Source organism: Hydra vulgaris, chromosome 11, assembly GCF_038396675.1.
Source record: "Hydra vulgaris chromosome 11, alternate assembly HydraT2T_AEP".
NCBI classification, from domain to species: domain Eukaryota; kingdom Metazoa; phylum Cnidaria; class Hydrozoa; order Anthoathecata; family Hydridae; genus Hydra; species Hydra vulgaris.
In genome coordinates this window covers 5,753,840-5,769,903 of record NC_088930.1, presented here as the reverse complement: position 1 = coordinate 5,769,903, position 16,064 = coordinate 5,753,840, and the positions used below count along the sequence as shown (strand labels likewise).

Here is a 16,064-nt window from a genome sequence, read left to right as displayed (position 1 = left end):
AAAAAAAAAAAAAAAAAAATTGCAGTTGCAATATCTGATAGATCTGAGAATTTCAATCAGACGGAAATAAAATGAATGCTGTTTATTACATTTTTTTGAAAATTGATTAAATTTTTTCTTTATATAATAAACGAATATGAGTTTTATTATATTAAGAAAAATTCATTTTATGAATTTAAATTTTATTGGGTTTTGGTACAAGTTGTACAAAAACCCAATAAAATTTAAATTAAAAAATCATCTGTTAAAAATGTGATAAAACAGTTTAAACCTAAAGGAATAGAAGGTTATGATGCTTTATCATTCAAAAATGCTGCTAAAAATAGCGCTGTTAAACTGCTAAAAGAAAAGAAAAATTCAAAACTTTATATAATTCTCTATTGTGAAATGGAGCGTACTTCTATTCTAACAGGAGAAACTATAATCACAACTGGTGTATTTAGAAAATTTTAGAATCATTATCATTATATCAACAGTCTGGGTCAGGTTGGAGATTTGTTTCTGTTGAAAATATAGAAATAAATATTATTGAGTATAATCCTATTAAAGCTAAATCATAGATTCCGCTTGATAAAAATTTAGCAACTAAAATGGCGATAATTAATATAAAGAATGAAGATAATCAATGTTTTAAGTGGTGTATTGCAAGAGCATTAAATCATAAAGATAATCATCCTGAAAGATTAGATAATGATCTTAAAAATCGAGCAGAAAAAATAAACTGAGAAAAAATAGAATTTCCAGTATCATTAATCCAAATCACACAATTTGAGAATAATAATACAGATATCAGTGTCAACGTGAAAACTCAGATATTCATATTTTGCGTGCGTCAAAGAATAACAATCGTAAATATTCAATAGATTTACTATTAATCTCAAATGCTGAAACTAATCACTATTGTTTAATAAAAAGTTTAAGCAGATCACTATCTTCACAATCATCTAAGAATAAATGTACTATGCACTATTGTAGAATTTGCTTATTAGGATTTAATGCTGAAGAATCATTATCTAATCATAAACCTTATTGTGAAACACATGATTCAGCACGCATTGAACTTCCACCACTAAATTCAACAATGTTTATTTAATACTTGTGAACCAAATCCAAATGATTCCTATACTAAGCAATTTCAAAAACATATTCCAAATTCATTCTGTTATTATATTAAATGTTTTGACGAAAGTATTTATTAAAGCAGTCCAGTCACACTTACTGCTAGTAATGAAACGGATGATGCTGCACAAATTTTTGTTGACAGCTAAGAAGAAGATATTAAGAAAATTTATAACATGATTAAATTTCCAAAAAAAGATGATTTACTCCTGAAAACAAACATGATTTTAATGCAGCAACAGAATGTCACATTTGTGGAAAAGATCTTGAAAATGATAAAGTACGTGACGATTGTCATATTACTGGAAAATATAGAGGTGCTACTCATCAAAATTGTAATTTAAATTGTGAAATTCCAAAATTCTTTTCAGTACTAATTCATAATTTATCTAGTTATGGTTCTCACTTATTTATAAAGAAATTATAAGGAGGAAAATTGAGTTGTATACCAAGCAATGAAGAAAAGCATATTAGCTTTTGTAGAGAAATTAAAGTTGATGAGTTTATTAAAGATGGAAAGAATATTGAAACTAAACATGAACTTCGTTTCTTAGATAGTTATGCCTTCTAGTTAAGATGCTTTATCAAAGAATTTAGCAAAAGACCAGTGCAAAAATATAGGAAAATTATATTCACGTAAAAAATTAGATTTGTTACTAAGAAAGATTGTATACCCATATGAATGGGTTGTTTCTATTAATAGATTTAATGAGACACAATTACCACCAAAAGAATCATTCTTTTCAAAATTAAACGATGAAGATATAAGTGATGATGGTTACTCACATGCACAAATTGTATGGAATGAGTTTAATTGCAAAACATTTAAAGATTATTATGATTTGTACAATGTTTCATGCTGATGTCTTTGAAAATTTTAGAGATGTTTGCATGAACTGTTATAAATTAGATCCCGCCTGGTACTACACATCATCAGGATTTGCAAGGGATGCGCCACTAAAGAAAAGCGAAATAAAATTAGAATTTCTGAGAGATTTCGATATAATACTAATGATTAAGTAAGGTATAAGCGGTAGAATTAGTATGATATCAAATAGATTAGGAACTTCTAATAATAAGTACATGGGTGATGAGTATGATCAAAGCAAACCATCAACATTCATCCAATATCTAGATGCTAACAATTTATATGAGTGGGCAATGAGTAAACCACTTCCAACACATGGTTTTAAATGGATGGATGAAGATGAGTTAAGAAACTGGAAATCAAGTCCATATATACTGGAAGTTGATTTAGATTACCTTGAATATCCACATGATGAACATAATGATTATCCACTTGCACCTGAAAGGATAACTATTGATAAAGTTGAAAAATTAGTACTTAACTTGAATAATAAGAAAAATTATATAGTGGATTATGAAAACTTTAAATTGTATGAAAGATTAGGATAGAGGAATAAAATTTGAAGAAAGATCATAGCTAAATGAATACATTGAACTAAATACAAATCTTAGAACTAAAGCAACTAGTGATTTTGAAAAAGACTTTTTTAAACTCATGAACAATTCAGTATTTGGAAAAACAATGGAGAATATTGAAAACAAAGTTGATATTAGATTAGTAACAGAAAGAAATGAAGTTATTAAATTAATATCAAAACCTAACTTTGAAAGTAGAACAATGTTTAATAAAAACTTAATAGCAATACATACGAAAAGAACAAAATTAAAATATGCTTAACCAATTTACTTAGGAATGTGTATATTAGATTTGAGCATAACTCTAATGTACGAGTTTCATTATGATTACATAAAGAAAAAATATGCTGATCGAACAAAACTATTCACAGATGCAGATTCATTAGCATACGAAATTAAAAAAGAAGACTTTTACGCAGATATTTCTAAAGATATTGAAAGCAAATTTGAAACAAGTGAATTTGACCCAAAACACCCAGCAATTAATAATGTAGGTTTTAAAGTTGGTGTTAATAAGAAAGTAATAGGAATGTTTAAAGATGAGTCTGGAGGAGCACAAATCGGAGAATTTGTTGGACTCAGATCAAAGTTGTATTCTTACAAAGTACATGGAAAAGATAACAAAAAATGTAAAGGAGTAAAGAAAAATGTTGTTAAAAAATATATAACACATGAAGATTATAAAGATTGTTTATTAAATAAAAATATTCATATTAGGAAAATGAATGTAATAAGTTCCCGTTCACATGAAGTTTACACAGAAGAGATCAATAAAATAGTATTAAGACGATAAAAGATTTATTTTAGAAGATGACATACACACATTAGCATATGGACACTACAAACTAAAAGAAGTAAATAATTTATAGATCAAATAGGTCAAAGAGCCCAAGTTATTTTTTAAAAGAAAAAAATAATTTATAAGTAAAAATGGAAAAAATTAAGTTTTGACTCATATGGACAACCACCACCAGTTGAAGTTGTTAATTATTTAAAAAGTCCTGTTTATTAAAATAGTGATAGAGTTCAATTTGGAAATACCTCATTCTGTGGACACTTGTGTTTATTTGTTTTAAAAAAACTAGATGAAGGATATGATTTTCAGAATATTATTAATAATTTATGGTAATTTTTTTTTTTTAAATCTATTTAAAAAAATTTTCTATATATAAAATGCTTTTTGATAAATTCGGACGCGACACTACTTCAGCTGTAGCTGTAGATGGTTTAACAATATCTCAAGCAACTAACTTGTTCATTAGGAGAGATGGATAAAATAATGCAGCTAGTAATAATAATATGAATTCTAATAAATCAATAAATGTAGCAGAACCTACTAACTCACATGATGCTACAACAAAAAATTATTTTGATAATAAAACATTTAATCTTAACGAATTAGGAATAACACCAAATTCAAGTTTAACATGCTTTGGAGTAAAACAACAGAATATTCCACCAAATACAGGTGCTGATGTAACAACAATTTTTTTCAACCTTCTGGTCCTGGTATTTTCAGAAAACTATGGTTAGCATTCCAAGGATTAGATCCTAATCATAATATTCCAGGTAATGTGTTTCTTAGAATATATGCAGATTATACACTTTGCATAGGAGATTATTCTACTTTTATAGATAGTGTTGGAATAAATGATATTGGTTTAGCTGTGATTTTTTATTATCACCACTTGACCCACTTTTTTTTTTCTTTTGTTTTTTTTGTATTTCACCTCCCCAAGGCCAAGAAGGCCACTACAGATGAGGAGGCTACTTTTAAAACCCTCTCCCAACTCTATAACTCCAAAACACGAACCTTGACGAACAAGGCCGCTACGCAGAGAAACAAGTTGAGCGCGGTACTACCAGGGACGTGGTGGAATTCGAACTCGGAACCTCTCGCTTATGAAGCGAGCGCTCTAACACTACACCACTACCGCATATTGATCACTCATTTTATGCAAACTCTTTACAAGGCTGTAATGTACATACGGCTAATGGATTAGGAGGATGCTTTACACTAGATTTACCATTTTCTACTAGTCTAGTAATTCAATTATACAATAAAACTAGTAATTCACAAACATATTGGTTACAACCTTTTATTACAAGAACTACATCAATACCTCAATCATTGTCATCTATAAATTATACTCAGAAACATTTAGATATACAAACACAACTTATGGTAAAGAATATATATTATTAGACACTACAGGCAATGCTGGTTATGGTGCTTATTTAAAATATATTAGAATTCTTATTATTGGCGGATCTAGAAATTGGTGGGAATCTAGAGTACGCATGTATGATGCATACAATTCTCCAGTAAATATTAACTCTGTTATACAACCTTGAACACCATATAACGAAAATAATTATACATTATTTCCTGGATTTGATGTGAATAGTGTATGTATATACTGCTTATCTGGTTTATAAGACTTTTATCTTTCTTCGTGGAGCTATAGCTTAGCTTTCGTTTATGCTTAGATTTCAGTTATGAAATGAATGGATTTTATAACTTAAAAAAATTTAAAATTACAAAATCTTTTTATAAAAAAATTATTTTATAAAAATAAAAATTTTTTTGGCTCATAAATTATCGTTATGATGTAACCATAATATATTTATATATTATGGTTATTTTACTATCATTATTTTATCTTTTTATTTTTTATTTCAGCTCAGAAATTATGGTTGAAGTTATAGCTTTCAAAAAATTATGGTTATGATAATGGTTGAAATATGATATGAGATTATAGATGGGTTTATGGTTGAAATGAGTTAAAAGTTATGGATAGTATGATGGTTGAAATAAGGTAATAAATTATGAATGAAGTTATAGCTTAAATATGATATGAAATTATGGTTAGATTTATGGTTAAAATAATTTTGGCCTAAAACCGTTGTTCATAATACTACCATAAAATTCTAATTGAAAAAATGGAAAAATGTGGTATAAAAAACAAAATTATTAAGTGGTTCACCAGTTATTTGAAGAATAGGCAACAATGTGTCATAGTCGACGATATTTCTAATTCAAAGCTCTTAAAAACAAAATGTGGTGTTCCACAGAGATCAATTCTTGCCCTCTTGTTATTCCTTATATGCATTAATGACCTTCCTAAAGCCTCTACGCATCTTGATTGCATAATATTTGCAAATCAAAAAATTCATCTTCTTTTATCGATGATTCTTCCCTCTCTAAGTATCGATTTCAACAATATTAAAGAAAACCCAAACAATTAAATTTCTTGGAGTGGTTATAGACAACAATGTTGCAGTGACAGCCCACATAAAGGCCATCAACACTCAAATATCTAAAAATCTTGGTTTACTTTTCAAAGCTATACCATTTTTATCACAAAAAAAGTTGAAAACTCTTTACTTTTCGTTTATACAAAGTCATCTTACATACGCTAACATTGCTTGGGAAAGCACACACAATACAAAATTAATGTCTCTTTATCGACGGCAGAAACATTCTTCTAGAATAATATATCATAATGACAAACATACACATGCTAAACCTCTATTAAAAGAAATGAAAGCGCTAAACATTTATCAAATTAATATCTATGCTAATATACCATTTGTGCTAAAATACAAAATGGGATTAGTTCCTTCACGATTTACATAAAACTTCTTTCATTCAATTACCAAGAAGTTACACAAGAGCAACTGGTAACTTTATCGTACCCCGAAAAAGAAAAAAAAAATTCACAATTTTCTATCTCTTATTGCGGCCCCTATTTATATAACAAATTAATTCCGAAATTCACCTTAATTACTCTTCCTGATAATACATATTTTTTTAAATCAAAACTTAAAAGTCTTGTTCTTAACATAGATAATTACATAGAATTGTTCTGGTTCACATGATAAATAAAAATTCGAACTAAAACAATCTACAATGAGAGAAAAGTCGAATTTATATATATATTTAAAAAACATAAAAAAATAAAAAATATACTCACAAATCACAATACACTCAGAAAAAACAAAACAAAATTTTATCACAATATTTAAAATATTTGTGCATAAGAATCACAATGTTTATACGCAAGATACAGCGTATTACCCCAAGGTTCTCGATGATAAGGCTTATTCAGTCTTCTACGAATTCCCTATAACAATATAATCCATCTTAACAAGTCTTTCAAAATATATTCAACTAATGCTTCCTAAATTAAAAACTGATTTTTTTTTTTTATTATTATTTTTTTTTTTTTAACTGAGTGTTTTTTTTTCTGATTTTTTGTTAGATATAATTTAGCAGTATTTGGTTAAAAATAATATTTTGTAACGGTATATTTTGCTTATATTATGGTGTGAAAAAAATTGTAACTAATACGTAGTTATGAAAATATATATAAAATAAAAATATAAAATATAAAATAAATTTGCCTTAAATCCCGTTTAAATCACGATTCAAAAAGCAAATGTTTAACTTACGATAACATCACAGTGCGCAACGATTTTTTAAAAATGTCACGTCTTCGTAGTATAAATTACACTAGAAAAAAAATTACTGTTTAAAAAAAAACTATCCCACAAAAATGCCAAATGACCTTAAAAATAAAAAATTATCTGAAACTGCAAAAGTTCTCAATGCCAAACGAAAGGGATTTAATTCATCAAGCCAAAACCATCAAAAGAAGAATTTTAATATCAAAATAGCTTTGCGGAAGAAAAAAACTGAAGTTGATTCAAAAGTAAGAAAACATTATTTTTGAAGTATTTCACAAATAAAAACATGTACAAATTGTAGTACATTTTAAATTGTAATTTTATTGATTAAGGTAAGCAAATGCTACGATCCTCAGGTAGAAGGTATAACCCGTTTTACAGCATGATTACTAAAATTATAATTTTTTTAGAATAAGAATACTTTTCCAAGCTTAACAATGTTATTTATAATTATTTGCTAATTATCTTTTGACTATTTTATGTGTATAATTTATAAGATTTTTAAATTTATTTCTTGCATATATGTTAACAGCGGTATGATAATTTATTTTCCTCTTAAGTAAATAATAATATTTATTCGTTGATGTTGGTGGATGTTTCAAAATGTGTAGGATGTTTATAACTAAAACCATGCGCTTTTTGTAGTTTTATTTACAAAACTATAACTTAATAATCCTTGTTTGACAAATGTTTCGTAAAAAGATTTTACAGGAGTATTATTTTACTGGCACGAGAGATTTTCTTTTAAATTATTTATTAATATTTTAATTTTTTTTTCTTTTTGATTTTTATTATAATTGTTTTTATTCTTAGGTACTTGTTAAACAAAGCGTGATTTTTTTCAACGTTTGACTATAATATTTACAATGTTTCTCTATAATATTTAGAATGGTTCTTTATAATAATATTTATAATATAAGCAGGGCCGGCGCCAGAGTATATGGCGCCCTAGGCGAATCTGACACACTGCGCCCTCCACCCCCCTCCTTTAACTTACTTTCACATTTGTATTTACATTCAGATGAATATATGCATAATCATAAATGAACGCTTTTGTTTTTGCAAATGTCGAAACAAGTTCCGTCAGTTCAATGTTTTTAGAATATCATGTTCACTTGACTAAGTAGCTAATCCAGCAAGCCTTTCTTGCTGCATAGACGTTCTCAAAAATATTTTTATCAGTCTGGGTTTTGAGAAGCTTTACATTATATAAAATAAAATTTAACGCCATTTTTTGTTTGTTTTGTTTTGTAACGCGTATGTTTTTCTAAGTAAATACAAACTAGTATAAAAAACATCATTTATTTATTATCAATAGAAACAAAAATTGGTAATAGGATTAATTTTCATCGTTTAAAAAAGATCAGAATATGAAACAACACGCGGCAGACAGTACAACAATAAAAACTAGACAACTGAAGTTTCAAACCTGACGTTCAATAGACGTGCAAATAAGTTCAAGAGAAGTATTGGTTTCTTAATCTAAAAACCAAATAAATCTAAAAGATTTATTTGCTTTATACAAACCGACGCACAGTAAACTGTCTAGCTGGACAAAACATTTTTTCATATAATTCGATTGTTATGGTCATGAATCGTTAAAATAATTAATACTTTATTGTTTTATTGAACATTTAGGGTTTAATAACTTGGTAGTATTTATCATTACAAAAATGAAGTACAAAATAAAGAAATTTTTTAAAAAGATTTACTATTGTTTAAGGACAATTAAACTCAAAACCTCTAATGACAAATAACACTACTCTTTGCAGAGAGTTCTCTAAAGCAATTAATAACAAGGTCAGATGTTATTAAGAGCATATTTAACAAATCCATAGTTGTAGGAACACCTCGGTCTAGACAAGGCAAGTTACAAATTATTTGAATTCTTTTATTTTAAACGAGCATGATTTTATCAGCGTATTATGTCCAAACAAGAGCTTTAAATGTTATAATTTTTTTTTGCTTCAGGTTTTTTTTAATATTTAAAGAAACTTTTCTTTTTTATATATAATTTTCAAAACTTTTTTACTACCCGTTATAGTGAATCTAAAGAACACCATTTTGGAGTCATTAGATCACTTTCAATCATCGGCGTTAACATGAGCTTAGTTAAATTCTTGTGAAAAAGTGCCTTAACCCACTATAGATCCTAGTTCTAATCTGTTCTGACGTATATTAACTATATGTAGTTATCAATATACAATATCTCTATTAATTTTCACAAAAAAAGAATTCCGACCAACAAAGACCTATAAGAAAAATTGCCAATAAACAGAACAGATCATATAATTGAACTATGATATTCATTTGACTTAAAAAACGTATTTATTTAAATCTTATTCAAATTTGGAGAGAATTTTAAGAAAAATTAAGAAGATTTTTTTTTAAAAAAAAGAATCTTTGGTCTGGGTTTTTTGCTACAAACATTTATATTTTATGATACCACAAAATTTATATTTCTAATTTTTTTCGTCTTTTCATAATTTGCAGACCTGATCATTTAACGGATATGTCGTAGTCAACAAAATATCATATAGACGCTATAATATTCTAAAATTGCCTTAACTTCACCGAGACGCGAGTGTTTTCTTGTATGGTTTTCTTTGAATTTTCTATGATCTTTATTTCGCGCTTCTTGATTCGTAATTATCATAATTTAAAGTTAACCAATCACATTCCACTTCTATGGTGGCCCATCGTTGCCATAAGAAAAAAAAAATTCCAAAAAATTCTACGTGGTCCATCGTTGCCGTTGCCATTTGGTTGTATTTGTTTACAAATGCCGTAAAAAAAATGGCGACTAATATACGGAAACATTGTTTGGTCAAAATACATACATGTAATGGAAAGCTTAGAATGCTACGTAAAATAAAATCTTTCAAGAAAAAAAATTTTAGACTTTATAAACGTTAACTTTCCACAATATGCATGGAGCAAAAGAATTTTTGATAGGCATCTCCGATATTTAAAAATTGATTCCATTGAAAATAGAATTACAAGGCGCTGGTACACCACTTGGATATTGTGCTATGCATCAAAAATTAGGATGGTTTCACAATTTAGGTGTGCTAAGGGCTTTTGTTTATGCTGGCTAAAAAATGCTGGCATAAAATGCTGGCATAAAGGCTGTTTTTCAAGCAACTATGTTCACAGAAGATTAAGCACCACTTGAAAACAGCACAAAATATAAAAAAATAAGAAAGCCAAGGTTAACTATATATTAGAAAGTTCAAATGTATAGAGATAATAATATCAGAAATTCTTTCGACAGTATATTTGATAAAAGATTAACTAATTGCATTAATAATAGTACTATTTTAGTATTCTGTATTAACATGGAGATAAAAAAATAAAAGATAAAATGAACGCGTTTGGAGACTTCAATTGCATTTCACTAACTTATTTCTAATAAAGTTTTTTTTTAGCAAGAAGAAATAAAACCATAGTAACAAACCAAATAACGTGGAAATAAATGTTTATTATTTAGGTAATTTTGAGTTGAACCAATAACTTTATCGAGAAATCAAAAAAATTAGCGTTACATAATACAGTATATAATGCGTTATGTAAACTTTGTTGCATTCAATATATAATTCAATATATAACTTCACTATTGTCTACTAAAGTTTTTCCATTTAAAGTAAAATGTAATTTCTACAGGTAATAAGTCCCTTAAAAAATAAGCAAGAACAAAAATACATAAACAACCAATAAAATTGTATTTTTAGCTATCAACACATTTTTAAGTCTAAAAAAATTGAAATCTTTATTTGAGCCATGATTGTGTTACATTATTCTTTTATTGCAGAAAAACTATAAACAAAATCTTTTGTTAAATTTTCAGATGCTTCTGCAGCCTCTTCATTTTTTTGGCAGAAGCAAGCATACCTATAAGACAAAAAACTTTAAAAAATTATACTGAGCCTATTTCTTGATGAGAGTTTAAAATTTATTGTTATTTAAAATAAAATACAAGATTTAGTTATTTAATTTATTTCTAAATAACAACTAGTTATAGTTTATAACTTGTAATAATTTATTTAATTTATTTAATTTATTAGTGAAATTAATTACGTTATTCTTTTTAATGATAACTATAACTATTCAATTGGAAACTATAATGTTTCATAAACCACTCAGTGTTTAAAAAAAGTACTAGTTACAATAAAAAATAAAATTCATTTAATTTCTAGTAAACAAAAAAAAATGCCTATAAATATTATATGAAGGTTCATAATAACCTTGGTCTTTTAATCATTTTAAATGCATCATTTAATACTTTTCCAGACATTTATGAAACTCCTTTAACCATTTTTCAATCTAAAATGTAACACAATAATAAAATTACATATTTTTTAGTTTAATATTAAATTTTAATATGTATTATAATAAAACTTGGCTAAAATTATAAAACTAAAATATTACCTGGTTTGAAGTTAAAGGGCCATAATCGATGTTACCTGTTCACTGCAAGTATCTGCAATGTCAAATACTGAAATCCACTATTTTGATAAACAATTCATTATTTTTTGACCATTAGGAGAATGAACCCAATTTGAATCTTCTGATATATAGTCGTCCTTGGCTTTCTTTTGGTTTAAAGCAAGTTTTCTGTTTTTAAGTGCTTGATCTTCTGCGAACACAGCTGGATGGACAACAGCGCTTGGTACTTGTAAATTATAAAACCTTTCTTATTTTTAATGCATAGCGCGATATCCAAGCAGATTGCACCAGGAATTTTTTTTTTCTTATGGCAACGATGGGCCACCATACACTTCTAACAAAAATTATCCAATGATATTGTTTCAAAACGTCAAAAGCAATTGAAGCATTGCAAATAAAAGATGGAAGTTTAAAAAAATCATAAACAGTATTTAGACTTAGTTTATTGTTATTTTTATGTTGTGTTATTTGAACGACTAATGATAAATTTCTAGATTAGATTGAATTAATAAATGTTTAAATAAGAATTGGTAGTATTTTTGTCAGCTTTACAAAAAGGTATTTTATATCTCTATATTTAGAAAAGAGCAACTTGTTTTTAAATCCAGCAAAAATACTACAACACAAAGTAAAATCCTGTAGAGATATAAGTTCCTTGCCGAGAAAACGTTCTTTAAGAACTTAACAACTATATAGCTAAACGGGGGAAGCAAAAGATAAAGTTCAACCAAGTAGTAGAGTCAAAAACTTTGATGTTTATACCTAGAATAGAGGTATTCAAAAAACGATTAGGGGAAAGGCGTCTATGATGGCATAGGTTTTGTAAAAAATTGATTCGATCTACATGGCTATACTGACTTTACATTATTTTTAGTGAAAATACGTCCCTTGTGCACAAATATTTTTTTTATAATCAACAAAAATTTTGGGATGTGCTGTTGTAGTTTTATTCCCTTCGTGTATTTAAGATTGTAATTTTATTATTAACTGAGCAGAAAGGGAAGTTTCATACATTTTATATCCAAGTTTTTTGCATTTAATGGAATACTTACTTTAATTTTATATTTTGAACAAGACAGACACAGCTTGTTTTAATGAAAGCGATGACTTCTTCCCATAATGGCATATTGACGAGTTGGGTGTGTTGCAATATTGATGAGTTGGGAAAACCTTTTTTTTATAAGAAAAACTTATTTGTAAGTAAAGTAAAAAAAAGCGATGCTCCAAAAGTATTTTTTTGGTCCAAAATATACATAAAACGCAATATATCCTCTGCGCATGCGCGAAACTTTACAATGCTGCTGTGTATCATGAAATAGTAAATTAGGATGGTTCCGAGTAATTTCTGGCTTTTTGGAGGGAAGACTCTTAGGTTAATTGAAATTATCAAGTTACCTTTGATCCTAACTGCCCCATCCTCCCCTATGCCATCATAAGAGCAGTGGTTGCCTATGATGGCATACTTGTGCTTTATTTTAAAATAGGAATAACTTGTAAAAAAAAAAACTGATGAAAACTCCGAGGGTTATTATTGTTCTACATGTAACAAGAAATGTATCCATATCAAAACTTTTATTATTGGTCTTCAGGATACTGAATAATAAAGCTTCAAAGTTAAGTATGCCATCATAGGCGTCTTTTCCCTACTTTACGTAAATCGTGATTTTTGTTGTGATTACTACTTGATAGTTGTAACAGTTGTTAAAACTTATCCAGTCAACTTTTAAGAGTCTTTCGTCTAAGAGTCTAATTCATTTTGATTACAGCATACAAAGGTTACAAATTTCATTTCAAAATTTTCCTTTTTCATCGCAAAGGCGCCATTTTGACTTGCCGCTGGAATAATTATACAACAAAGACTGTACTACGATTTTCGGCTTCATTTTCTCACCATTCTATTATAACTCCTTGGTACAACAAATATAAATCTACATGCAAAGCTCTAGTTTCAAAACAAAGTTTTTCAAATTCGACGCAATCAATATAATATCATGACCAGAAGATAGCATTAGAACTTTAAATAGTTTAATTAATTTGACGTCTTATCCTGTAATATCCGCTCATTTCAAAAAATCTGTAATATCCGTTCATTTCAAAAAATCTGTAATATCCGCTCATTTCAAAAAATCTGTAATATCCGTTCATTTCAAAAAATCTGTAATATCCGCTCATTTCAAAAAATCTGTAATATCCGTTCATTTCAAAAAATCTGTAATATCCGCTCATTTCAAAAAATCTGTGAGCTATGTTGCTATCATTTGTATTGCATAACAAGGCTTTGGTTTGTCTACAATAAATCCTATTTATTTTTTAAACTTTTCCTTGGTATCTTTTGAACGTTGTTTTAATCTAAATTGATCCACATCGCTTCTAGCTTGCCACTTTTTATGTTCAAACCGTAGCTAATGTGTAGTAATCATTCAAAGGTACGGATCCGAGCATGAAAGGTAGACAAATTAAAGCCGAAATTTTTTTTTAACAATGCGTTAAAAAAAAATTGCAATGAATAAAGCCTGAGATCATAAAACAAGAGTTTTATGATCTCAGGCTTTAATCATTGCAATTTTTTGCAAAGCTTTGACATAAGTATAAACATAAAAATGTTTGGAATTTGCTCTATGTCTGGAAGTTACCTCGACCGCCAAAAAATGCTGGATCCTAGCCAAACTTCTTCAATAATTTAATATGTTTTTGGTCTAAAGCATTAAAAGGTAATCCCACCAATAAAATCAAAAGAGTTTTTTTTTATTTTTATAATATATCTTTTTATTATCTTAACGAAACTACATTTGTTAATAGATTTCACTTTTTTACAAAAAAAAAAAAAAAAAAAAAAAAAAATGTTATGATGCTTTTAAGATATCAACCATATAACTTCTCTTTCTTTTTCTCGCATAGCGTCTCTGTATATAATAATAATTTATTCCGATATGTGTCTTCGTGTGTGAGAGTGTGTCTTATACACACACGCATACACATGCGTGTGTGTATATGAAGTACTTTTGAATGTATAAAAAGTTATTGATATGATTTTTAGAACTGTTTAGAAGTTTTCAAAAAGACAGCAAAACAGGTACTCATCATTCAAGTTTTAGTTTATATATAATTTAATCAGGTACCACCTGACAGGTGGTGCTGAAACCTAAAATACTGCGTCTCTGGCTCTTTAGTGTTCTATAGATCTAAAAAGCAAAGGTCCAAAAAGTGAAATGGAAGTATAAAACACTTTTTAAAATAACACTTATTAAAACTAAGATCATAAAGATTATAAGAGAATAAAAATAAATAAGAAAGTAACTTTCATAATGTTGCAGTTATAAATTTTTTTATTTCCATTTTCTGTAATTCAGTGATCAAAATAAAAACAAATACAATAAATCTATTTATAATTATAAAATTAGAATTTATTTATAAATAAATTAAAATATAGAATAAATCTATTTGAAGTAATAAACTTGAATTTATAGTTATAAAATTAGAATTATTTTATGTAGCGGAAGTCTGATATGTTTATGGGAATTATTGATATACACATTTGATCGTTACATCAGAATATTAGGATATTCTATAATAAAGGAAGCCATTATGAGACTGATAAACAGTTAAATCGTTTTGTGGCGTCACCAAAACTCTATGCTATTGTACTTTTGATTATTTTTAAAACCATTAGCACGCCTATATATTAGCACTCTAAAATTGAATTTAGAAATAAAAATTCTGAAACACAAAATTAAAGGAAAAAAATCAATTATTAAAATCTACTTTTTCACTTGTTTTGTAAATTATGCAAACTTAAGTATAATAAGGTGATATTAATTGCAATAATATTTAACTAATTGAAATCTTTATTTAGTTACAGAAAAATTTAGATTTAAAAGGGATTAGATCTACTAAAGGCGGAACATTGGGGCTCTAAATATGAGCAGACTTAAACGGCACTGACAATCCATAGCTTCTATAAGTAGTGGGCACATTGATTACCGAGGCAGTATCTTTTACTCGTTCATTTTTGTTTTATTATAAACGAAGTTACAATTTAATTAATGAAATTAATTTAAGTAAAAGAAAGAATAATTTTTGTCATTAAAAGTGATTTTTTTAAAATAGTAAACTAATTCAAATAATAAAGAGTTATTTTAATATTTAAAAAAAATTTTTTATTGGATTTCTTTATGAAATTACAACCAATGTACTGTAAATTTATATGTGTTGGGTTATAAAAATTTATTTTATTTGAGTTGCTTACAGTTTGTATAAGGCATTTTAACCGATATCTCAACTATAAAGCGAGGCCTATTGAATAGAAATCAAAGTATAAGACTGTTAGATTTCACATAAACTGGTAATGATGATATGTAAACAAATTTTCGTACGTTCCGAGTTGTTGACACAATTTACGCTTTACCCGTATCCATAACTTTCGATGTGTGTTTTGAATAAAGTGTCGACAAAACGTCTTCCAAGTGAAAAGAAATGACTTCCGAGTGAAAAGAAATGAGTTCCAGGTGAAAAGAAATAACTTCCAGGTGAAAAAAAATGAGTTCCAGGCGAAAGAAAAGATTTTAGAGAGTTTTTATAGTTCCACC

At 27.5% G+C, this 16,064-nt stretch overlaps 1 protein-coding gene across 5 annotated transcripts in view; it reads left to right on the top strand.

Moving 5' to 3' along the window:
• The first annotated feature begins 7,015 nt into the window (after positions 1–7,015).
• The window catches only part of LOC100213488 (cyclic nucleotide-binding domain-containing protein 2), a 28,933-nt gene continuing 19,884 nt past the window's right edge, over positions 7,016–16,064 (top strand). For 2 of the 5 annotated variants that reach the window (XM_065809881.1, XM_065809883.1), the window contains exons 1-2: positions 7,016–7,277; positions 14,516–14,551. In XM_065809881.1, coding sequence (XP_065665953.1) covers positions 7,122–7,277; positions 14,516–14,551 — 192 coding nt within the window. In that variant the 5' untranslated portion in view covers positions 7,016–7,121. The remainder of the gene's footprint in view (positions 7,278–14,515; positions 14,552–16,064) is intronic. The other 3 variants (XM_065809884.1, XM_065809882.1, XM_065809885.1) reach the window with 3 other exon arrangements.